Below are 27,579 nucleotides of genomic sequence, written 5' to 3' on the forward strand. Positions count from 1 at the left end.
AATCCTTGTAACATATACAACAATTTAGTTAAGATTATTTATTCTAAATAATATTTTATCAAAAAGTCATTTTTGACGTTTATCGTCTCTAAATTGACTAGCCCTAATCTACAGGCGTTACATCAGCCACACGATCCAAGATGCATCTTCTTCCCCATGGGAGTCTGTTCATTTTTTTCCCTTTTTAATTTTATGTTTCGCATAGCATGCAATGAGGACATTGTATAAATTAAGTGTGGGGTTGGGGTATATTGCATTAGAAAAAAAACATTTGATTTTTCAAAATTTGCATTGCTAGTTTTCAAATTTGCATATATATAAACTTGAAGCAATAGTTAAAGTTAAGAAAACCTAGGTAATTAAAATCTTTGCTAGTATTGGATGGGATAATCCGAAAAGAACCTAAATGTTCACTCGAGCCAACACATGTTATAGTGTATTTGTGGCTTCTCGTTTCCTAGTGAAAAGTCATGAAGTATGAAAGGTAATCTGGTAGCTTAATTATATGATGTAACAAGTTCTGCAGCTTGTAACTGAAATCTATCCAGGAGAGCTTAAGTAGTCATTGAACCTAGACTAATACCTCTAACCAATAATGGTTTAAGTTAAGCTTTTTGCTTAAGCATGTAGGACTTTGAGTGAAAAAAAGTGAGACGTGTAAAAAAAAGAGAAACTACCAAAAAGTTGAAAATTTTGGAGCTGTCAAAGTATAATTCAAAGATGAAAAATTTAGAAGAAATATAAAAAAGTGGAAGATACCAAAAATCAAACAAAAGGTGGTGAATTCAAAGAAATCAAGGATCAATTATTCAAAGAGAGATGAATTCCAACGAACTCCATTGTGGTATCAAGAGTTGTAATTGTTCTAGATTATGTACGCTTCGAAGGCTAACCATTGAGCCGGGTTTTGATCAAGGTTTAAACATTAAACATTTTTAAAGTATAATTTCATATTAAATACAACTTAAATGCTGAATACGTAAGTATTTCAATCTATATATACTAATAAAGATAACTATTGAAAGAAATGAATGTAAGATATTACAAGGAACAATTCAATAAACGTACGTACAAACTCACTTATTTAGAAATATGAATTGTCAAAACGGTAAATAGTAAAATTTTAATGCACATATATGACATATATGAAAAAGCAAAAAAGGAAATTACGTGTCTTGGTTATGATATTAATTAATTGCTTTGAACTTATATTCATTTAAAATTGCCCAAATCATTCCTCCAAATCAATTCCACAAAATTAATCCCCGTAAATTAGGAATCAATATTTTTAACTCTGAAAAAATTTCCTTATTTAAAAAATCCAGGGTGTAATTTTTCTAGACTATGTAAAAAGAAAACCTAAATTATAAGAAAATGACATGTGGACAAATGTCTAAGAAGATGACAAGTGGCAAAAAGTTCTTTATTTATTAAGGAGGATTTGAGCAAATATCTAGATTACATATTAGCATACATATTCCTATGAGCTCGCCACCGAATGAAATGGGCACACCAAATTAAACTGGGGCCAAGTGTATGGCCCTTGAAATAAACTATCGGAAATTATTCTGTATGCTGCTTCTGTATAGTGTATTCCATCCCACACAGCATACGTATTCGGATCATCACACACAGGCACATACGGCAATCCACATTGAGATGATTTGTTGTAGTTATACAGACCTCCAACTCCACAACATGCCTTCAGAGCACCATTTGTAAATCCTACAATGTCATTAATGGACAATATAGACATGAAATCACATTAATATTTGAGATGCAGAAAATGATTCAAGTTAGTTTCGGAACACATATATATTATGCACCAAATTTATCTGGAGAACGGATAAATTGCATGGCAGCATTGTAGTAGTCAGCGTAGATGATGATGGCATTGGGATGAAGCTCTCGAAGCTGATTTAGTTTCGTTTGCAGCAGTTCATTATGGTATTCGACAAATTTATTGAACTTGATGAGGCAGCCTGTTGTGCTATCATACTCTTCACTTTCGGAACCACGTATTGTTAAATATTGAGAAGAACATCCAAGTGGAAATTCTCCTGGAACGACCAGTGTTTGTGCCCCCATCTGAATCAATTCCTGTATTTGAAAGACATTTTAACTTGGGCGTGATGTTGATGTTGATGATTTAAAATGTGTTTTGTATGAGTTGAGTGGCTTCTAATTACATCGACAGCTGAGACGATGGTATCAGTTACTAGAGGAACGAATGGTTCGACCTCATCAATGGGTTTTCCATCTGTTATCGGATAGTTGTAATCGTTTCCGCCAATCTCTCCAACTAAGATCAAAGAACGTCCAATTAAGTTTCTACAATCTGCCAACAATTAAAAACACTGAACAATGTTAATTTAATATCAAGTGATATAATTCCACCCATATGGCTGCAAATATGGTATATTGTAGAACCTTGTTGTATAGAGTATAGACTACAACTGCTTAATTGGTTACCTGAAACGTTGCTGCAAATAGAAGCTAATGATTGTTTAAACCATGCCAACTGAACTCCTAAAGAGGCATTTGTCAAATCATTAACAATTCCTCTTGCTTCAAGAAACGATGAATTCAATGCTGTCGCGCCCACCACAGCATAGTTAACTCCTTGTCCCGGCTCAATGACATTGTCACAGTCATGCAGAAATGGTCGTACCAATGGCAACCCGAGACTCTCAGCTTCATAATTAAACCAAAAAACAATGTAGTCATTCACCAAGTGCATGCATTATTTTCTTCCTAGAAACGTTTAGTAGATAGTATTATTTACACACACATAGAGGAAGAGGAGTTACCTAGAAAATCAATGATGAGTCGGCCATCTGAGCAACGACCAGTGGGTTTATGAAAGAAGGTTTCACCATAAGGCGGCTGAAGAAAAGGAAAGAACCCGTCGGTTATGGAGGCCACTTGTTTTAAGTTACCGGTGTCTGTTAGGGAGTCACCGAAGCTGAAGATGGAGGTATAGCATCCATTAGCATGCCAGCTACCACTCCATAACATGATTAACATCTGCAAAATTATGAAAAATATTGTAAAGGACCAAGAAATGGAAGAAAACGCCATTATAGAATAAGCTCCGGAGTTGTTCAAAAAGAAAGAAGAAGCTCTGAATTTTTTTTTCAAAGTTTTGGCATGTCTTATATATCCATTTCGAGTTCCCTTTGTACGCGCGTTATATAGCCGACATATAAAAGGAAAATAACATGTTATTCATTTTATTTGTAAAAAATGTAAAATCTCTTGGCCATTTTAACATGTGTTTCTCAATATAATGCTAATGCCTCTAGAAATATTTGTTTAAACAAACAATTCCACCCATAACATTTTAAAAACTTATAAATATATGTATTTGCTTCAAATCACAGATTTTGCTGCATATTTAATTTAGGTTTTATCCTTCTTTACTTAAATAATATATGTATTTACTTCGATTTCTGCCTAGTATTGACAATTATTAAATAACAGACTAGGTATGAGACCCATGTATTACATGAGTTTATTTAAAAAAAATTAATATAAAATTTAAAATATTTGAGAAGTTTGAATTTATAAGAAAAGTGAGAAAAATATTGAATTATAAAAATTAAAGTGTTTTTTTTTCTTTTTTAAATTTAAACAAATAATTTAAATAAATAAATAAATGAAATTAATGAAACTTTAATTTAGTAATTTTGAAATTAGAAGGAAAGTCCATTAATGAAATTGATATACATTTATTATTAGATTTAAATAATATTTGACATTTAATAAAATAGAAAAACCATAAAATGACAAGTAGAATAAAAGTTAATGTAAAATTACCATAAAATTACATGTGACAAATTGAATGAGAGTATGACAAGTGGCAAAAAAACCTTCATTTATTAGGGTAGATTTTCTTCATGAACAACTAGTATTGACAATTATTAAATAACAAATTTTCTTCATGAACAAATGTATTGTTTTAGGTAATTTGTGTACTTTTTGTTTGTAGTAATATGAATTTTTGTTGAACTACAAAATACTTTTGTTTATTTTATTTTTATATATGTTTGGTCTGTTTTACCATAAAAATATATGGACATTATTTTATAATCAATGGATCGGTACTGATCGAATTTATTCGAACTATTAAAATTTCTTCTTATCACATTAAATTAAATGTAAGTTAAAATTGAATTAGTAGCATACGATATAATGAGTATTAAGACTTAAATATCGGATTGTCGATAATTTTGTTATTTTAAACTTATAAAAATTTATAATCAAGAATAATCATTTCTTTATTCAAAAAACATGAATTCCTTAATGTCAATACTAGTAAATGTTATAAACACTCACAATAAGTGTACAATCAATTCAATATGAAAGCCCCCTTATTTTACCACTTTTGCCTTCTAGCTTGTTTTAAAAAAAATGAAATTATTCGTACACAACAGTTTTTTACCATACACAACAATTCATGCATCATATAGTTGTACAATACAACATTTTAAAACACCAATTGTTGTGTACGGAGAAAAATTGTTGTGTACGGATCATTATGGTAATTTATGGTTGAAAATGTAAATGATACCATCGAATTATATTTCAGGTATCCTACTTTCGGTCGGGATGGTTATTTAAACATATACATACATGAGAAAGATATGTTGTTATCATGTTGCCAAATAGGGACGTCTTGTTGATTTTAAGGGTCTAACATGAAAAATAAAAATGGCCCCTTAAATACAATTTTTTATATATAAGCAAAATCCATTAATAGTAGGATAAGTTGATAAATGTTATAAAAGTAATCAAATCAAAAAAGAACGATAATACGATATGGAGCCGGGAATCCCAATATAGCTAGAAACCGAGGAGGGGTCGGGGCCGGGTATTGTATTCCCCAACCCACTCCATCCCCGCTTTGTTTTTGTTGTATGTTATGTATTACATATATTATACACTCGTCAGATAATATGTTCGTATTTATTTAATAAGAAGATATTCGTGCATCGGACACTATAATATGTAGTTCCATTTTTTAGGATTAAATTGTAGTTTTTGCATCCATGATCTATTATAATTTGTATTATAATTTGGTATGGTATGTAAACTATGAAAAGTTAGTTAAAACTAATGTTTCCTAAGCTCAACTTTGAGTGATTTTCATTGGTCGTATGCTTGGGAAGACGATCGTTTTCTAGTTTTTGCTATTAAACGACGTAATCAAGATATTTATTCTCTATTTATTCTAATTTTTGGTTATTAAACAACGTAAATTAATGGTATACTTACATTTTATTTAGTTAATATTAATATATTATACAACTAGATGTGAGACTCATATATTATATGGATTAATTCAAAAAAATAATATTAATATAAATATCAAAATATTTGAGAGTTTTGAATTTATAAGAATATAAACAAAATAATAATTTATTATAATGGAAATGTTTTTTTATCTTTTAAGTTTAAATAAATAATTTAAATAATGAAAAGAAACTAAAGAGTTTTAATTTTGGGAATTTTGAAATTGAAATTAATATTCATTTATTACTACATTTATTGCAATTATTACATTAAAATATTATGTGGAATTTAATAAAATAGAAAAACCCATAAAATGACATAGAAAGACAATAAGAGTCCCATTAAGATCTAAGATAATATCCATAGAAAGACAATAACAGTCCCATTATGACCAAAGTTTGGTCACTTTACTGGATTCTTGAATGTTACATTTAAAAATGTTCTTCTAAAATAGTACGTTGATATAAAATTGCAAGAAGAATTGTCATTTTCCTTAATTTTTTACATGCTTCCGTTTTTTTATTGATATCCACAATCTAGTTAATTCTAAGTAAAAGAACCTGATCAACAGAAAAAACACAACAAATATGATGAAATATTAGGGGCAAAATGGTCCAATTCCGGACTAAGCAAGGAAAATTTGTATAAGAGTAAGAGAACCATGATCTAGGCAAATGGGGCATCAAAGAATCATAAATTATAGTCGTATCATGAATCCCAACACCTTCCATTCTGATCATCAATTGCTGGAACAAAACATCTGGGCAACTGAAACGTTATTCCCAATAGTATAAAACCTGCCATTCTGGCAACTCAAAGCTCTTGTCCACAGTAGAGCAAGTATTAGATTTCTGCAATTATTGGTTAAAATCAATCACAATATACGCCAACTTCTCTTTCAACTGATTTGCAATCAAAACAAACTCAAAAATATATGACCAAAAGGGTATAAATGTGGAAGTAAAAATTGCAAAATTCAACTTTCATAAAACAAATAAATCAACTGAATTGAACCAAGGACATCATATTTTTTTTTCAATCTTTCAGATTACTTGAGGGATTACTGTTATTCTTTATGAATTTCATCAACTATAATTCATATTAGCAACCACATATTTTTAAGGGCATGGGAAGAGTTGCCACGTATGTATGGTAAGCACATAAGAAGTTAACTTAGTGACATAATTACCACACCAGTTAAACTTTTCTATCAACAGGGACGAAGCAGTAAATTAGAACCAAATCAAATAATTAAAATGTCAATGACCATATTTCTTTGAGGCATGCTATCGAACACCATATATGCATTACGACGTACAAAAGGATTCAAATAGTAGACTTACATCAACAGGGACAAATGCAAAGGTAAGATAAGAAAAATACATAAACTTTGCATTTATTCAATAATAAACTGTTTTGCAAAAGAAGGCCATCATTAAATCCGAATGATTTTCTAACCTTGTGTAGATGGTGGTGGAGTCGATTTTGATTATTCAGAGTAAAGGTTTGAACAACAACACAATAGCATGATTGATATCACAGTTTTAGTTCCTTTCATTCAAAAGTGTATAATTTTGGAATTTTTATCAAAGCTTAGTTGTGGATTTGAGGAATAGATAAATGATATGATGGATTTAAAAAGGAAGGAATTGTATGTTAGTATAGCAATTATTCGGAGATTTTAATACAATCAATACATAACATATATAACATACGTTACCTATATTGAGATTTAGACAACTTTGGTTTTCAATATTAAGAAAAGGAAAAAAAGAAGAAATTGCCAATTGGAAAATCTCCCTACCTAATAAAAGAGTAGCACATTTGTCACATGTCAATCAATTAGAGCTTCACATTAACTATTTGCCACTTGTCATTCTAAGGTTTTTCCTCATTAATTAAATTTCCACTAATTCACTCCTCCATTTTACACATATCAAACACATCAATAAAAAAATTATTTATAATATCTATTGCCTAATTTATTAAATTTTTTTTTATCATAGCTCAATAATTACCTTATAATTTAATTAAAATTATTTTTACATTTCTAATCCGTGGTGCCCACGGGTTATAAACTAGTCTTAGGATATTTATCTCATACTCAAATAAATCGTCATGGGTATAAAACACTATTACACTCACAATTAAATTATAACTCGTGTTAAACGTAGGGAACCATAAAAAAACATACAAATGTCTATAGATATTGCATAATGATTAAAAAAATTATGGCTATTGGTATTATTGAAATATATAGAAGATACACTGAAATTGATAAATATCTATAATCGTTGAAAGACCTCTTTGTAGACAATATTTTTTGTTTTATTAGTTGAACAACCTTCCGTGTCACATATGAATACCTTCAAACCTTTTTTATTTGTGACACCGGGAAATAGCTACATATAACTGATCATGAGTGAAATAGCTACATATCTCTATTCTAATAAAACAATCCTTCTTTGTCCACGTGGCATCTTCTCAGCTCAAAATTTTGCAAAATGGAATACCAATTTTACCCTTTAATGAGAAATCAATTAGCGGATCACATCTTTAATTCCTTAAAATCAGCATCAAATGGTTTAAATGATATAACAGCTGTGCCCAAGAATTCAGGAATGTAAATTAAAATGCAATTCGCCGATATATAAGATGGAAATCTTCTTTGATATGCCCAACTTAAATTCGTGGATTCAAGTTTTGTAATCACCCATAATATGGATTTAAGATGTAGATATTTGAATCGCCCTTGATATTGCTGATTGATTCACTCATATTCTATGAATGGTGTTGTTGCAGCTTCTAAGAAGGATGATTGGTGTGATAGTCAGAATCAGAAAGGATGCTATTTGAAGGTGCCATTCAATTTGAATAAACATTAAACCAATTCCAAAAATAAGTGTAATTCATTATACTTTGTCTCTTTATTTTGTAGTCGAATCTTATATTTTGCTTGATATCTACTATTTAGTAAATTATAGGTTTTTTGTTTTTAAATTCAGTCTCATGGCTTTGCTTTCTCGTGGAGTGTATTACCCTTCCTTTTTCTTTTTGGCAAAGAACATAATCACATTTAACTATCTGAAAGACTATCATTGCCACCGTTCACCGCAACCACTGACTTTTGAAGATGCAGAGCTCAACCTAAGTTAAGCTCATTTTAGCTAAGGACTTCGATTCAGGATAGATCGAGCAAGGTTATGTTGTTGATTTCATTCCATGTTTTCTACTTCAGTTGATACTAATGTTAAAACATTGGTTTGATCTTTCTTTTTCTGCTGCAGCTCGACGGAAACATCGGTTTGTATGCAATTTGTCTCCAAAATATGTGTTTTATGTCTGGTTGTGTTGTTTCTTGTGGTCTTATTGACCACATATATAACATGTATCAGTAGTTCTGTTCCCTCGATTCCATTTAGGGCTCTCTCTCCCTAAGAAGACTAATGCAATACTTTTTTGGCAGACTACGAGACTATTCCAATTTCTGGGCTTGATCGGATATAAGAGTTAAATACACTTGGTATGGATTCATTTTAGACGACTGACCAAGAATCTAAATTTTCTATATTCAATTTTGTTATATTCAACATTTTTTTTGTCTGTTTTGGTTAACAGAGCTTTCAAAGACAATGAAGAAAAAACAATATCAACCGTGTATTACATTTTTGTTTTAATATATAACTAATTTAATGATTTTAAAGAATTCAATGTTGTTTTACTATGACTACAACTTCTAAGAGGTCAAAAACATGTCATTAAAATTATGGATTGTCAAAGTTGAAGCCGGTCATTTTATGTATTTAAAGGGTTATTGTTGTCATTTTCTGCATTTGTAGGGTTATTTCTGTTATTTGTATTTAAAGGGTAGTTTTTGTAATTTGTCTCATTTAAAGTAACTTCTGTTTTCTTTTCTCCATTAAAAGGGTAACTTCTGTAAGTTTATACATTTAAAGGGTAATTGTTTGTAATTTTCTGCATTTTAATCGGTAATTTCTATCATTTTCTGCATTAAAAGGATAATTTCTGTAATTTTCTGCATTTAATGTGTATATATATTTTTTTTCATTTTATGCATTTGTAGGGTTATTTCGGGTATTTCTGTATTTGAAAGGTTATTTATTTTATTTTGCATTTAAAGGCTAATTTTTGTAAGTTTCCATCTTTAAAGGAATTTTTCTATAATTTCTGTATTAAAATGGTAACTTCTATAAGTTTCCCTTCTAATCAATCATTGAGAAATTCTCTTGAACAGTAGGTCGAATTACTCAAGTTAGTATTTATACTTTTTATTGTTGGTTTTTATGATAGTCAATTTCCAATGCCTAATGTCTAACATATTTGGCGATGAATCGAATAGAGACAAGCAAAGACACAATTCCAATGGAACAACTAACAATTAGATGTGGAAGTTTTTATAGATAACAAGCTTGATCTATACATGCTTCTAGATATTCACGTATGTATCCTTTTTAATGTTGTTTTCTTTTTCAAAATTAATGACTCGATAATGGATGCAAATAATTGGTTTTTTTCTCAATTTATTATGCAATTTTTGGAAATGAAACTAATCCCATCGCACAAGTTTCCCATTATTTTATGAACTATGAATATTTTTGTTATTTTGAAAAATAAATTTTTAATATTTAAAATACCTACTTATTCTTAATATTTAAAGTTTCCCAAGTTTTTTTCCCGCCTAAATTTACAAAGTGAAGTACGTATGATTTTGCCCTTCTCATGCTTTAAACTCTTGGTGCATGAAATCCGGTAAGAATCACCCTTTTGTAGCTTGATTTTTGGTCTTTCATAGAATCAACAATTAAATCGCAATAAATCTCCAAATCTGAATTGTTCATATGTAACTTTGAACACATCTTATATAGCCGCTTCCTCCTAAGTTCAAATTTTTTATGCTTATTTAAATATTATAGAGAGATAAATATGGAAATAATCGTTAATGTATATGAAGATTATTTAATAAGAAGACTGAAGAAGCTTAATCCATATTTCACTCTTCTTTATTTCATATTTTTTTGTCATTCATGTGGACCTAAAAGGTCAAAACCTTTTGGTTCAGATTTGTTTACTTATTTTTTGTTTGACATGTATTCTTATGTTTGTGTAGGTAATCATTAAAGATGTTCTTGAAGAAGAACAAGTTCTCTCTATAAGCTAAGGAATGTGCCTCCTTTGCTTTTTTTCGGAGAAAAAGGAAAGAAGCGTAATAGCAAGGAAGATAATATCAAGCAAAAATTATAATAAGATGGTTGTTTTAATGTTTATGCTTACGATAGATGCATATTTAGGTGTATACAACTCAATAATACATCATTTTAAAGGAAACATGGTAAATAAAAAAATGAATTTTCATATTTTTTTGAAAGTTGGGAATGCTAGAACATACATGTGTGTGTATATATATATATAGGAATGAGTTCTATGGAAAACAAATAACTAGGGCAACATCTACCGGAACCAATAATCAAATGACACGTGTCCATTTTATTTTTCTTTTTTACCCGTGGTTTCCACGGGTTGTAACCTAGTACCTAATAAAAGAGTAGCACATTTGTCACATGTCAATCAATTAGAGCTTCACATTAACTATTTGCCACTTGTCATTCTAAGGTTTTTCCTCATTAATTAAATTTCCACTAATTCACTCCTCCATTTTACACATATCAAACACATCAATAAAAAAATTATTTATAATATCTATTGCCTAATTTATTAACTTTTTTTTTATCATAGCTCAATAATCTCCCTACCTAATAAAAGAGTAGCACATTTGTCACATGTCAATCAATTAGAGATTCACATTAACTATTTGCCACTTATCATTCTAAGGTTTTTCCTCATTAATTAAATTTTCACTAATTCACTCCTCCATTTTACACATATCAAACACATCAATAAAAAAATTATTTATAATATCTATCGCCTAATTTATTAAATTTTTTTTTTTATCATAGCTCAATAATTACCTTATAATTTAACTAAAATTATTTTTACCTTTCTAATCCGTGGTGCCCACGAGTTATAAACTAGTTATAAAATAAAAATAACCATAAAATGCCATGTGGCATAATGCATTAAAAGAGGACATGTGGCAAAATCATTTTCATTTATTAGGGTAGATTTAAGAAGTTAATGTAAGAAATTAGTATTGTTATTCTAATTCTTAGTTATTAAACTATATACAAACTAATCAATTCTTGTTTTTTCATCGATACACTAGTTGCGTTAATAAAGAATTTACTACATTGTTTGTGATTTAATGTATGAAAAAATAGCTTTTGTAATATGAAAAATGTCAACATATATGATTGGGGATGGGTCGGGGATGGACCAAGGATATGCCCAATTTTAAAAGGGGATGGGATTCGATTCCCACACCCGCTAGGGATGGGGATGGGGGTGGGGATGAGATAGGAGACTCAGGGACGAGGGATGGGGATGTGAAACACTGCCCAATCCCCGACCCGTTTCCATCCCTAGTACTACCTATTTTTCGATGTAACATCTGGTTTTGGGATGTTTCCTTATTTGAACAATCGGACTTTAATTTAATCAAGATAAGGTCTCGGTTCTTAAGGGACGAAGTATAGACCTTAAAGGAATAAGGATTTGGAGCTAAGAGTATATGACTTTGGTTAAGAGGTTAAGTTTTGGGTTGTAAGGTCGTTTAGGCTTAAATTGGTTTTGGGCCTTGCTGGAATAGGCCATTCGCAGCACGACCTGAAGAGGCCTCACGACGCGACTTCTATTCAGCCCGAGCCTATGTTTTTAGAGTTTATTATGTATTTAAAGGCATTATCTCTGAGAACTAGGTCATTTGTCAACCTCCATCTTCTCCAATCACCCCTTACCCTAACCCTATGTCACACCCCCAAACCAAGGATGGCAGAAACGTCCGGAGGTGGAGGACTAAATGTATAGTATCACAACAACGAGTATAATAGTGCTCAAAGTAAATACGACCATCATAAATATAATTGAAAAAGTTACACCAAAGTATATGTTTACATGATTCAAATCAATTATATTATGATAACAAAATGAACTTTTTGACGATTTATCGTCCCATCCTCAAAACGTGGTTTTCCTGTTTCACTGAATTCCTGAGAATACATGTTGTTTTGAAAAAGTGTCAACACAAAGGTTGGTGAGTTCATAAGCTTTTGATATTAAGAGTTTGAAAATCGATCTTTGTAATGAGTTGTATGTTACCAAGAAAAATCCAATATTTTCCTTATAAAAGTTATGTGGTCCTAAATACCAGGACCGGGAATGAAAAAGTATTTGTCATACTTAAAGATATAAAAGTGGTTTTAAATTGGCGTAAAACCCTTTTTATTTTGAGAAGAATCCCGTAATGAATGATGTGCAGTCTTAAATACCAAGACCGAAAGTATACAATAAAATCTGTAATTATTGGTGTAAAAAGTGATTTTAAATCGACATAAAACCCTTTTTGATATGAAGGCGTACAAGTATTTTTCCATACTTAAGGTAATTTCTATGAGCTAAATCGACATAACTCGCTAATTTAAAAGTAGAACCCGTAAATCTTATGATTTGTTAATACCACATGTGAGCTATCATAACCATACTTGACATAGATGGCCCCGTAATACGACGTTCTTCAGGTGTCGCCGTTAAATGACACTTGTCACCACAGACCTGCCGGTCTAGCTGTTGCAAGCAGCTCTGGTGTGGGTTTGTCAAACCCAATATAGATTTATACACAACTATCATGTTCTCCCTACAAGAGACTTTGGTTACAATTTACAGGACTTTTTGACTTGGTTACTTTGGAAGTAACCCGAAGCGAATGACTCACAAATTTATTCATTAACAGATTTACGTGAACTAAACTGAAAACCTTTGATAAATAAGTTTGAAGTAAATGATACATAAACTATACCTATTATAGTTTACCCAAAACGTTTGTAATGTATAAGAACTCTTTTATGAAAATACATTAGTGCTATGAATCCATAAACTATGCTTATTGTAGCTTAATATATGTGTTCTAAATGAATGAAGAATCTTATCATGAATGTCTAAATTTTAGTTTATGATGATAAACTAACAAGAAAACACATTCAATATTTAGAACTTATTGTTATACACTTTGCTCAACATAATACAAAGTGTTATGAAAGTTATAAGCTGGTAACTAGTTTTTAACCTTTTCTGCGTTGCTTTAGAAAAATCATACAAAGTCGAAAACTGAATCCGTAAATTCTGAGAGTTTATAAAATGTGTCTAGTTCATTCAAAATTTTTATCATGATTTTTGGGAGTCTTTAACTTGTGTTAAAATGTCCATATTCACAGACTGGTCCGGATTTGTTCTTAAAGTGATAGGCTGTTTTGTAAAAATCAGCATAAATCGTAGAAAATTTGTATGGGGATGTGCAAGTATTCATTTTAAAGCTAAGAACTGGAACTACTTGCACCTAAAACAGTTTTGAAAACTAAAATGTTTAAGTTGCCCAAAACAGTTTGTGAATGGAGTTGAACTTTTCTGATGATGGCTGTTAAATAAGTTTAGTTGTGTTCTTGGTGTTTTAACTTGTATTCCCCCCTTAAAACTTAAGAAAACATGAACATATAGGGTATGAACTCACCTTGAGTGATTTCAGTGGGTGAATGTTGAAGATGAGAAGTGTTCAACTCAAGAACACTTGAAGGATCACTTGAAGATTCGAAGATCTAACATGAATGTGGTGGAATTTGTGTAAGCATTCTATGATATGAGTAAAGGGGAGTGTAATAATCATAAAGAGGATGAATTATACTTACCAAGAGTGTAAGAAAGCTTAATGATCAGCCTTGAATCTAGAACTTGAGGGAGAATGTTTGAGAGAAGAGTAGTGTTTGATTTGGGTGGAAATGAGAGAAATGAGTAAAGTGAAGAGAGAGAGAGAGAGAGAGAGGATTTCCCAGCTCTTTGGGTAAGAGTTTGCTGGAAAAATGAGTGGAAAAGGACCATGAAGTGACTAGGAGTGGTGGGGAGGACCATAGTTGGTCAAAGGAATGGGAATGGGGTGGTTGTTTGTGTCAAATATTATGGCAAGATCCACACTCCACCTCATGATCTCACCTAATAGATTTTATTCTTAAATAAATATTTTCATCAAAATATGTTTATATTATGAATATTTAGGGTCTTATATGTTAAAATATGATTTCTGGAGAAAATCTCGCGTTAAAAGGATGAAAAACGGGCTTAAAATGTTAAAAATATTGAAAACCGGGTAGAATATGCTGAAATCCGAAGTTCAGGACCGGAGGTGCTAAGGCTCGGTCATCAGCAGCCCAAATCCGAAGTGGCTTGGTCTTGGTCGCGGAGGCGAGGTGCTGCGGCTCGCTGACTGCGGTCGGCTTGCTGCGGCTCGCTGACTGCGGTCGGCCTCCTTGGCTGCGGCTCCGGATGGCTTCTCCTGGGGCTTCGGTTCTACTCTAGACCTCGGTTCAAGAGGGACTTGGCCCCTAAGGGGAGGCTTCGGTCCCAAGGGGTCTTTTTCCTAGATTTTACCCCTCCTTGAGCGGTTTCTTATCATGCCAAGTACCGGGATGCCCTCAAATGATCAAAATAAACCGAAAGGGGTTTTGAGAGAGATTTTGGGAGAGATTTTACAATCTTGGAGAGATTTCTCATATGGAGAGAGATTTGGGAGAGATTTCACATTCTTGGAGAGATTTTTCATACGAAGAGAGATTTGGGAGAGATTTCACATTCTTGGAGAGATTTGGGAGAGATTTCCCATTCTTGGAGAGATTTCTCATACAAAGAGAGATCTAAATGAATATAATCCTGTTAAATATATAATTTTAAAAATAAAGTCAAAATTAGCTGACGAGTCTAAATGAAAGTTGTAGATCTAGTCGATAGCTACACATGTATATAAAACCAATCGAAAACAGATCTCATATGAATTAGTTATGAATTTTATAAGACTTTAGATTTTTTCACGTGCACCCACACACACACAGACAGTTTGCATAGCTCGCACTGTCACTCCCCTCATAATATGACACATGACACCACGCAAAAAACGACACGTCAGCACTTTTGACTAGATGTCCGGCCAACAGGGGACATGGTGCGCAACACACACCATTTTCAAGCCTATATAAACCCTCGAGTTTCAACTCATTTCTCATCCCAACTCCACCCGAATCCTCTGGAGCTCTTTCCACCTATTAGTCCAGGTACTCTCGAGTTCCCGACCCCATAGCAAAGCCCAGTGGTATCAGATAGCCGACAATTAGGAGTTCTTGAGTCAGAGTTCTACCCGCTTAATACCCAATTTTCACCGGTCTACTCTATAAGTTAAGCTACACTTATTTTATCCAAGTGTAACTTTTAATTATAGTCATTGTCGTTATTATGAACATATCGGTAAGATTTACTAGTAATTACAAGTTATTATACTGATTAATCTACTTACGGGGATGGTGTCTAGGCTGGATTTAGTGAGGTGTTTAAAGTGGGATTTTCAAACAGTATACTTTGTATAGCAAACGGACCCTACCTCCGATATGATCCTACCTGGTTTCTCCTTACTTGATAGATCTTTATTTAGACATTGGGATTATTAAGGAATCTAGACTATCATTAGTATCCAGGAATATAAGACTAAGACTTAGTGACATTCGTATCTAGGTCACATAAGAAGAAAAGTTTAGGAGTTTGGCGGAGTGCTTCCTAATTGTCCAATCACCCTCCTAAGTCAGGTGAGTGCATGTTTACTTTCATCTTACACATAGATAAAACGTATTTAGATAATTAAGTACTATGTGTGCCTATTATATGTTACTGGAATCTTCCGTGTTAGATGAAATTATATGAGCCAATTTTATTTAACCATATATATATATATATATATATATATATATATATATACTTTTAATGTATGGAGTAGCAAAGGGTAAAGAAAAATTAAAATAATGGAGAGAGGTTGAGACTTTTATAGTACTCCAAGATTAGTAATGCAGTTACCTAGTAGGGTATTGATAATGACCACAAACTATTATAAGTCAATTCAGGTCAAACATGGGTAGGTACACAACCTGTAGATATTTATAAATCATACATGGGCAGGCTTACAACTTGTAGGTGTTAATAAATTGTTTTGAGGATAGGTCTACGACCTGTAGGAATTGGGTAGTTGTACACGGACAAGTCTATGACCTGTAGGTGTTACTGAACTATACATGGGCAAGTCCTCGGCCTGTAGATGTTAAGGAACCCCATACGGACTACAAACTGTAGGTATGAATGAATTATTCATGTGGGTACTTTGTTCGCCCCATGATCTTCTTATTAGCACATGTCGTTAAGGAATCATCGAGGCAATATCGTTCACTTAGAGATCCTTTAGGATAAATCCTTTGAGATTATCATATAGGACCAGGAAGTGAGAATAATGGAAATGGGTAATTGGGTTATTTATTTGATGTGAATTATAACAAGTTAATTATAATATAGGGGGTTGAAAACCCTATGTACTCACTAGGTTTCCCAACCTGACACACTCTGTTTACTTGAATCGCAAGTAATTAAATAAAAATATGTGGGTAATGATTTGTGTATCTGCTGAGAGAATCGATGAGATACTTATCATCACTATGTATATGGCCATGGAAGTCCCATACTCTCATGCAACTTTTAGACTATCTTTTTGGTCTTTTAAGCCAAGTAGGTCATGCATGCAAGTAAAGATAGGAACTTTATGTGACCAAATCGTCCCTAGAGTCCAGATTTATGACCTTATACTTGAAGTTTTGATGGCTTTTGGAATTGGATCTAAGCCATTTTGATTTAGGTTTGGAGCTCATTTCTTCTAAGATGGGTTTTAATGGGTAAAGTTGGAAACTTTACCCTCCTAGGTGTGTTTCCGAACCAGATTTGGAATATGGGACTTAGATTCGAAGAATGATGGTTTAATACATTAAGAAAGCTTAACAGACTGAAGAACTCGACGAGTCCATAGAGGAACTCGAAGAATTGAGTCGAAGTGTCTCGATTTTGTTAAAAGGAAGAACTCAATGAGTTCAAGGATGGACTCGAGGGGTTGATTTGACAAGTCCCAGTTTTGTTGATAAGGAGGAACTCGACGAGTTGGATCGCGATGTCAGGGTTTTATGATTTATGGAACTCGGCGTGATGAAGGGCCAACTCGGCGATTTGAGTCCACTCGGAATGTTGACTTTGACCAGAATATTGACTTTAACTTTGACCATAGTCGACCCTTAAGGAGTTATGAGTATGAAAGGGGAATTAAGGGAATCTTTTATGTGTAGGGACTGAGTTGGGTTGATTTCAGAGCCGGAGATTTTTCAGCCACTTTACAGCATTCGAGGTGAGTTACCTTCCTCTAGAAGTGGGTTGAAGGCACCAATGTCTATCCACTAGTAGCTGAATATAGTAGAGATGATTGTCTTTGTGATAATTTTCTAGAATGTCACTATCTGTTATGCTTTTATGTGCTAGTATGCTACGGTATTAAGTGATAGTGGTAAGAGGGGTGAAATAGTCCCCGTAACCGGTCGAATGGACCGAAGGGGTAGGCCAGCACCTAGATATGCTAGGCAGTATGTGATTTATGTATATATGCTAGGGTATTATGTGATGATGGTAACGGTGAAATAGTCCCCGTAACCAGTTGAAAGAGACCGAAGGGGTAGGCCAACACCCAGATATGCAAGGCGGTTATCAGTTGAAAGAGACCGAAAGGGTAGGCCAACACCCTGATATGCTAGGCGGTTACTGGTTGAAACAGACCAAAGGGGTAGGCCAGCACCCGGATATGCTAGGCAGTATGTGTATTGTATGGTATGTGGTATGATGGGGGAACTCACTAAGCTTCGTGCTTACGGTTTTCAGTTTTGGTTTTAGGTACTTCTTCTTCAAAAGGAAAGGACTCGGCATGATCGCAACACATCACACTATGTTTTCCGCACACAAGATCTTTGGGAGTGATACTTTGATGATGTTTTATTATGACATGTTTTGGATTATTGAAAATTTGGTTTTGATACGTGATGAAATGATGGATGTTTTTATACTAATGGTTTTAAAATTACTCAATTAAAAATGAAATTTTTGGTCTTAAATTTTGGGATGTTACATTATGTTTGTAGTTGCGGGTTCTTTAGGTCAGAAGGGCATGGAGCGCATTTGATTGGGACGTCTGGATATTCTCTTTTTTGCATGACATCTACCTTATGTTTATCTTTAATGACTCTTCTTTAAAAACAAGGATTTAGTTTTCTCTTTTCATGAGGTTTCCAGTGATACTGTGCTTGTTAATGTTATGGATAGAACCACCTTTTTAGTAATTTCATACTCTGATTTTAAAATGGCGATCTATATGCTCGGTTTTTGGGATGTTACAAGTTGGTATTAGAGTAATGGTTTGAAAGAACTAAATATACATTCTAGTGTGTTTAGGCTCAAATCGATGCATCTATGGTGATGGAACAAAGGAAAGCTTATCAAGAAGTATCCACCAAGCAAGAGTAAATCACCATAGAAGCTAGTCTTCACTTGTATATGTGTTGTTCTTAATCCTTAAGAGTTTATACCAAATAAACCTTAAAGAGAAGCAACATATAAGCTCTTAATTCTAGAACCAAACTTCAAGAAGAAGGAGAGATGATGAAGCATCAAATCACGAAAATATGGCAACCCCATATAGAGAGAAAAGATAAGAGAAACCTTGTAAAAACTAGCTAGTTTTGGTTACTTATTCTTATTTATATACTCCCATATTTGTACATGATTTCCATCCATTTAAACTTATCAAAGTATGGTCTTATACAATGTATGCCATGAAAGAAAAAAAGACCACAAGCATGTTATGATCTCCCTTGGAGATTCATGACAATATGCAAGAAAGTCAAGAAGGAAGAAGTTTCTGTCACTCAAGGTATTACTATCTAGTTGTGATGTAACTAAATGGTTACTCTAAGTGCCCAAAATGTTGTGCACAACATTAATAAGCATACCATACGATATTTCACTATTTTTTGTTCTCTTTGTTATTATTTCCTAGAAACAATAATTCCTAATATGTTGGTAAAATATTATTTTCATAAAATAATATTTTTCCAAATAGATACAAGTGTCGATATTTTTTAGTAATCAAAATTTCGCTAATAAATAATCAATTATTAGTAACTTGATTCTTATATGATCATATGTCATTGGAAAATATCATTCTATAATGACTATTGGGCATCTCAATCTCCCATTTGCACAAGGCTCGTCATATAATGATATAGACAGTGGCGAACATCTACCAACATTTCATTACCCCAATAACACACGACGAATAATGACATTCATCAACATCCAATTCCCAAAAGTTCAAAGCTACAATTTATGTATAAGGTAATTTTATCAGTTATCCCTTTGTTACATACATCATGTTGAACATGAGACTTGGATCGCAATCAATCTTATTTGTTGTTCAACTTTGGGTAATGTGTGTTAGATGTCTTGCTCTCAACACATAAGAGGAACAAATCTCATCTTTACTACATAAGCCTCTTGCATAGTTCACATCACACTTGATAATGACTTTTATAACTACTCAGTTAAGGATCAACATTTGACCACAACAAAACATTGAAATCCTAACACTTAAGTCTTATTATGTATCTCAGGTATTAAGGATACAAAGATAGTACCTTTTATCAATTATCTAGGTAATGAACTTTTTTGAAGTGTTCACATATGACCATTGTGACCGACTGTAGCAGGTTACATCTGGTCATAATGGTCATATGTGAACACTTCCATCAAGTTCGTTACCTAAATGTAAAAAAAAAAGTTACTTAGTTGTGAACAAAACGAAAAAGTAATTACCCTGATAAGTCAATTTTTCTATTTTACCTTCTAATTTTGATTTTTTATAAAATTTAACCTAAATGATAAATATTCTTAAAACCATACCATTTTGGTAATTATCTTTTCAAAATACACTACTTTTGTGACAAAAAACAAAAAGGAAAAAACTCTAGATTTGATAGGGAAAAAAACACACCTTATAGAATTTTATTGTTTAAGATATTAAATATAAAAATTAAAATTTACTAGAGGTTAAAAGTATCATAGATGGAAACCGGTAATATATATATATATATATATATATATATATATATATATATATATATATATATATATATATATATATATATATATATATATATATATATATATATCAAGGTTGTAAAAAACGCTCGACGTTAGCTAGTCGGTGGACTGGGGTTAAGCGATTAATCGGCTAGGCGGAGATTAATCGGGGACCATTAATTGCTAATTTGCGGAATTTTAAAAAATTAAATATCAATAATATCATATCAAAGTTCATAAATACCACTAATATCATAACAAAATAGGTTAATATGATTAATACAACACTGATCACGCCTCAAATAGACTCCATTGAGATAAAACTTCTTCAAAATATTAAAATTTCATCGTTTTATACTGTTTCACTCATAATGTTTGTAGCGATTAACCGCTAGGCGCCCGCTAATCGGTCGAGTAACGCCTAGGGATTAATCGGAGATTAATCGGGACCTAGTCGGGATTTTTACAACAATGATATATATATATATATATATATATATATATATATATATATATATATATATATATATATATATATATATATATATATATATGGTAATTATGCTAACAAAAAAGGCTTTCAACATCTTGTGACAAGTTTAAATGCTCATAAATTGTTATAAATATTGTTTTAAGAAAATTTAAGTGAATTTATTAATATTGTAAAAATTACAATCGACTACCTAAATAAAAATGGAAATTAACTTATCATGGTAATTATATTTTCCTTTTGTTTATATTTGGGAAACTTTTTTTTACACATCTAGGTAAAAAAAAACTTGCTGAAAGTGTTTATATATGATCATTATGACCGGATGTAACCTGCTATAGCTGGTCATAATTGTCATATATGAACACTTCCAACAATTTCGTTACCCAGACGTGAACAAACCGAAAAAATAATTACCCTAGTAAATCAATTCCCCTAAATTGTATAACACTAGCTTACTTACTTTCATCCTGAGTTTAACTTGGAGTTTAGATGAGCTTATGGAAACTTCAAAATACAACAATAGTCGGATTTCATGTTTGATTATCGGATTTATTAGAACTTTTTAAATTTTGAGATATACATATTAACGAGTTGTACTCCAAGTGGCATTTGAATTTAGAACCGATTCCAGATTAAAGTACAAGACATGTAATTCCGGTAATCATTAAAATTACAAGCTAACAACATTTATTTTATGTGTATATAAAAAGGATTTAGACAGAATTCCATAATCCGTTTCCAACTTGTAATGTCGATGTTGATGTAGGAGCAGGACATAAGGAATTAAATTGGGGTGTAGTATACGCCCCTTGAAATAAACTCCGTGAAATTACTCTGTATGCCGATTCCGTTAAGTGGATTCCATCCCAATTAACATACGTATCCGGATCATCACAAACACTCGCAGAAACTCCACATTCCATCGTTGCGTTCACATTATAAGGCCCTCCACCTCCACAACACGCCTTCAGAGCCCCGTTTGTGAATCCTGCAAAATTTCATAAACACCTCAACATATTCCAAAATGAATATGAACATGAAAGATGAAGATGAAAGACCCTTTTGGCTTTTGCCTTTTACTTTACCATATTTATCTGGAGAAAGGAAAATTTGCATGGCAGCATTGTAGTAATCAGCATACATGATTACGACATTAGGATGAAGCTCTCGAAGGTGATTTAATTTCGTTTGCAGCAGTTCGTTGTGATATTCTGCAAATTTGTTTAAATTGATGAGGCAACCAGTTGTGTTATCATAATCTATCTTGTTTTCAGAACCACAGAGTGTTAAATATGCTGAAGAGCATCCGATTGGAAAGTTTCCTGGAACAACCAGTGTTTGAGCTCCCATATCGATTAACTCCTGACAAAATCATACGTTCAAAATGAAAATTGAGTCGAAGTTTTGTGTTTTTTATGATTTGAGTACTTTTTAGTTCTTAGTTCTTACATTGATTGCTGAGATGATGGTATCAATGACAAGAGGAACTAATGGTTCCACCTCATTGATCGGTTTTCCTGCTAATATTGGATAGTTGTAATCGTTTCCTCCAATCTCTCCCATTATGATCAAAGAACTTGCGATTAAGTTTCTACATTCTGCCAATACTTGCTTATCAATCAATCAATCAATCTTTATTATATGGTGTAGAAGCATATTCAAAAGCTTGGTTACCTGAAACGCTGTTGCATAGAGAAGGCAATGTTTGTTTAAACCATTCTAATTGAACTCCTAAAGATGCATTTGTCATTGAATTAACAATCCCTCTTGCTTCGAGAATTGATGAATTCAATGCTGTCGCACCCGCCACAGCATAATTCACTCCGTGTCCCCATGTCACCACATTGTCCTTGTCGTGCAGAAACGGTGGTAGCAATGGCAACCCAAGGCTTTCAGCTTCAAAAACCAAGAAAAAACCTAAAAGTCAATCACGAATCACGAGGCACATGGAGAATTTTCTGGACGAAAAAAAAGAGGTATCGATAATGAAGATTTAGAAAATTTCGGAAACTTGTGAACAAAGATAATGAGTCTCCGAGATTGAGGATAATTTTAGTGCGCAGTTAGCATTACACATGTGGATTTTTCGAAACAACCTGGATCTGATTTCGCATTTAAACTGGAATTTTAAATCACTAAAGTCAAACTGATTATATTTTGGGGCAATGCGTTTCGATCTTAGTCCAATTGATTCAGATCCTGCCGCCGGTTGTTCTATGGATCAACCATAACCATTCGCACTGAGGATTTTCACGTAGAGAAGAGAGGTAGGGAGAGGACAGAGAAGTTACCGAGGAAATCGATGATGAGGCGGCCATTGGAGCAACGACCGGTGGATTGATCAAAGAAGTTCTCTCCGTAAGGCGGCAGAAGAAGCGAAAAGACCTGATCGGATATGGAGGCCAATTGTTTTAGGTTGCCAGTGTCCGCTAGGGAGTCGCCGAAGCTGAAGATGGAGGTATAGCATCCGTCAGCATACAAGCTACCACTCGATAACAGCTGCAAAATCACTAAGAAGCAAGTAATAGACCAAGAATTGGAGGAAAACGCCATATCAGAAGAAAAAGAAGCAACTCCACTAATGTTAGGAGTCGAAAAATGGCGATTCCTCCATTCCAGCTGCACCTTTCGTTCCAAAGTTATAGCATGGACATCTATCAAGTTATCCAATCGTATTATAAAAATATAATATTCATTAGATCAGATCTGTTACACATCAAATTAATTGCAAACTAAAATATAAGATTATTTACAATCTGTTATTATTTATCTTGTTACTATGACCCATATTTGTTAATAAAAACAGATCAAGATATTTTGGTCGAGTTAAATCTAAATTATCATCCATATTAATCTTACTCATCTCCTTTGATGTTTTTATATTAAATCTGATCTTTTTGGAACTTTTCACCAACTTTTGTGGTTTTAATATATTATCCCTACAATAAGTGAGTCTAGATTCAATGCGTATATTATTTATTAGAAATGGAAAATAATGAAGCAAGTGGTACTCTTCATAAAGCGAGCGGTGTGGTCAGTGGTGTAGGTACGATTTTTAAAACGCCGTTAATTAAACAAACACATTTCACTATTTTTATTTATACAGTAAAATATAAAAAACTGTTATTTCTTTTAAAAATTAATATCATAAAATACCTTATATATTGAATTTTTTCGGATTGAATTTCAATTCTATTTTTATTTTTTCGAAAAAAAAAGCCTTTTATTTTTTTTTAAAAACTTTCAACTTTTTTTTCCCCGAAAAAACCTTTAACTTTTATTTTGATTGTTTTTTCAAAAAAAATCTCACATTTAACAAGTTTTTTTTTCGGAAAATAAACTACTAAAAGCCAAATCATTAAAAAAACACAATGCCTTATTTAGAATTAAAAAAATCCGTAAGAAAACACAATATATAAAATCTTTTATAATATTAATTCTTATTTTAAATAGTACTGTGTTTAGAGTAAACTATGATATATGCTCGTGCTTCGCCACAAAATGAGATTTTTTTTGTATCGTATTGTTTGTTACCCATATAATTTTATGCGGGAGATTTTATTGTTTGATAATACATTTATATTTCGTTAATTATGTCTAATAAAAACAACAAAAGAAACACCTAGCAAAAGACATCAAAACAAACACCTACCAAAAGAAGTAAGGAACCAGAATTCTTCTTTTTCTTTGGTTTAGTTATCTATCAAATTATTAGGGATAACAGTGGTAAATAATAACAGGTTACCTCATTGTATTATTAGTGACTATATACGAACCATAAGAATAAGCTACAAAATAAGTCCAATAATTAGCCAATGACCAACACCCACCTTTGATCAGCAAGGGAAAAAGTCAAAATCATTTTCAAGCTCATGCGAACTGCAACAAAACACCTCATAAAATCAATCACAGTTACGAACTTTGAAAATAGGATTGCATAGATTTGAGTTTAAATAACGGATTTTTGATGCTTTTACAATTATAGTTTAAAAAACATATGATATCATGTTATTGCAAACATCCAATAAATCATGGTATACTTTTATTTAAAATCGTATTTTAGCAATGTTCTTTTCTAAAACTTCTTTTTATAAAATAAGGTTCGGAGTTTGATAAGTCATTAAAATCTCAATTTTAAACTTATATAATTTTAATCACAAAATTTACCATTAGCTAGTTTTCTAATGATAATTCATTTTATTTTTAAAACATTTTTACCATCTTATGTTAAAAGATAAATTTCATTAAAAACAAACTCATTTTGATGTTATTTATGTTTAAAATAGTATTTTGCATGTGAAATACAATCTAAAAACTATAACATAAATATAAACAACACAAGCATGCAAAACATATATGCATAAATCAACCATAAAATAAAAATGTCAAGTTTAATCCTAAGGGACATAAAGGGACCAAAATTTCTTGTAATGTCCTTATGCTCCCATTTGCTTCAACATAGTGTAGCAAGTTTATAAAGTTTATAAAACTTTAATAAAATCAAGTTTATAAACTTTTGATCTTCAAAATGGTCACCATCTTAATTCTTGTTACATTTTTATAAAAATAAACTATTTCTAAAACTAATATATTACTTACAAAAATAAACAAAATGAAACTTATGTATTTAATTATTACATATCATATGAATAAATAAATATTACAACCATTCTAACAAATCAACACAAACACGTCACAAGAGGTCTATGACTAGTTTATGCACATCATACATATATATACTCAAAATTATATAAAACAACACATTGTTTTTCTAAGACAATTTTGGTGAAAACAAATGTATGTAAACTTTTGTCACTAAAAAATAACAATTATAGAATTGTCATAGAAAATATGTATGAATTTTCATACAAAAAGAAAACCATACATGTTTTCCAAACAAAGATTATACCAAATAATCTAATAATCAAACCAAGCTTGCAAAAATGGATCTGATATCAATTGTTGGGTTGTATTAAAAAATGTTTATCCAAGAAACGCTAAAAACGGAAACGAAAGCTTTAAAATTAGAATAATCACCGATGATCATTTTGCAGTCATGGAAATATTAAATCAATCACAGAAGCAAAAGTGTTATAACCTGTGAAGACTTTGATTCTCATGGGAGATGAAAGTTGATGAAGTGATGAAACACTCTACAAGTATCTACTAAGCAAGAGTAAACCACTTCAACATGCTAGTCTTCACTTTTATTAAGTTGTTCTTAAGTCATTAAGAATTATACCAAATAAGCCTTAATGAGAACCAGCTTATGAAGTCTTAATTCAAGCACCAAATTACAAGAAATAAAGAAGAGTGAGAGGTGCAAAACTCAAAATTAACAGCCAACAAAAGGGAGAGACAGCAACAAAAGAATAACCTTTTCTTACTAGCAATGCACTCCTTTTATACATACTAATATGTACCAAATTCAAGCAAGCATTAAAGGAAAGTAAGGTCTTCATCTGACAAACATGGAGTGGAGACGTGGCCTGTGACATCAAGTCCACCAAGTATCAAAGCAGCAAATACATGGCCTTGATAGTTGAGCAAGCAAAAAGAAAGTTAGATACTTCTAAATAACTAACAAAAAAGAAAAGAAAAAGAAAAGGAATCATGTATGATCTTAAAAGCTCCCCGGAAAAGATGAGATTTTAATAGCATAGGTGTTGTTACAACTCTTGATTTCCTATAATTGTTATATCTTTTTAGCTTCAGCTTAAGGTTGATGTTTTCTAACAAAAAATAGAGATGTATATAAATAAGTTAAGTGGAAAGGATCTTTAAGAAAGTAATGGAGTGAAACAGAGATGTCTGAAAGAGCACTTATAACAACTTACATAAGTCGGGGAATTAGACAGATGAAATGATATGAAAATAAAACCTCCTTGATGAATGTTGAGTTCATTAAGGTGAATATGGGCATATGTTATGTATATGTCTAAAGCAGTGATATCACTGTCAAGGTCAAATGCCAAAAATAACCATATTTATAAGTTTTAACAAAAATGCATGAAAGATATACATATACTATCATATAATTCCACTGAAGTAAGTAGAATTGAATTTATCTTCGGCGGTATGTATCCAATAATAAGTCATTCTCATCTACTATAGGAACTGCACTCATTTTAGCGGTTCTAGAAAATCAGTAGGAAATCATAAAAACAAACAAGACAAACCCAATATCGCGTATTTTTAACTTAATCATCACATTATAGCATAATGTTATTATTATTATTAATTACCTTGAACCAGTAAAGGCAAGACATCACTAAGAGAAGCATTGGATCTCAACATTGCAAATTGCTGACCATTTGATTCCCTAATCTTGGGGACCCACATGCCGAAAGGAATTGAGAATGTTAGATGTTGAAGTATTGGCAAGGAGCCATATGAATGTTTTAAATGTTTGTAGATGTCTGGAAGGAATTAGTGGCTTGATTTTGTTAGAAAAAGATCATATGCATAATTACACACACACACACACACACACACATATATATATATATATATATATATATATATATGTATGTATATATATATATATATATGTATATATATATGGTGTCTTGAGCTCGATCTTTTAGAAGACATGAAGCAAGTTTGACCTTTGCTCAGTCGGGACAACTGTTGGT

At 32.0% G+C, this 27,579-nt stretch overlaps 2 protein-coding genes across 2 annotated transcripts; both read right to left on the reverse strand.

Moving 5' to 3' along the window:
- Positions 1-1,409: 1,409 nt before the first annotated feature.
- Positions 1,410-3,155, reverse strand: LOC145101438 (GDSL esterase/lipase At1g28590-like). Its single transcript, XM_079038641.1, has 5 exons — positions 2,811-3,155; positions 2,473-2,694; positions 2,190-2,338; positions 1,827-2,100; positions 1,410-1,725 (listed from the first exon to the last, which is right to left on the reverse strand). The coding sequence occupies exons 1-5, from the start codon at positions 3,079-3,081 to the stop codon at positions 1,481-1,483; spliced, it is 1,161 nt and encodes a 386-aa protein (XP_078894767.1). The 5' UTR covers positions 3,082-3,155; the 3' UTR covers positions 1,410-1,480.
- An 18,366-nt stretch (positions 3,156-21,521) lies between these two features.
- On the reverse strand, positions 21,522-23,655 carry LOC145101439 (GDSL esterase/lipase At1g28590-like). Its single transcript, XM_079038642.1, has 5 exons — positions 23,236-23,655; positions 22,619-22,840; positions 22,394-22,542; positions 22,030-22,306; positions 21,522-21,932 (listed from the first exon to the last, which is right to left on the reverse strand). Exons 1-5 carry the CDS (start codon positions 23,495-23,497, stop codon positions 21,658-21,660), a joined length of 1,185 nt encoding a protein of 394 aa, XP_078894768.1. The 5' UTR covers positions 23,498-23,655; the 3' UTR covers positions 21,522-21,657.
- Between the last annotated feature and the right edge of the window lie 3,924 nt (positions 23,656-27,579).

This window comes from Lactuca serriola, chromosome 4 (genome assembly GCF_051521515.1).
Source record: "Lactuca serriola cultivar US96UC23 chromosome 4, Lser_US96UC23_V15, whole genome shotgun sequence".
Taxonomy (NCBI): domain Eukaryota; kingdom Viridiplantae; phylum Streptophyta; class Magnoliopsida; order Asterales; family Asteraceae; genus Lactuca; species Lactuca serriola.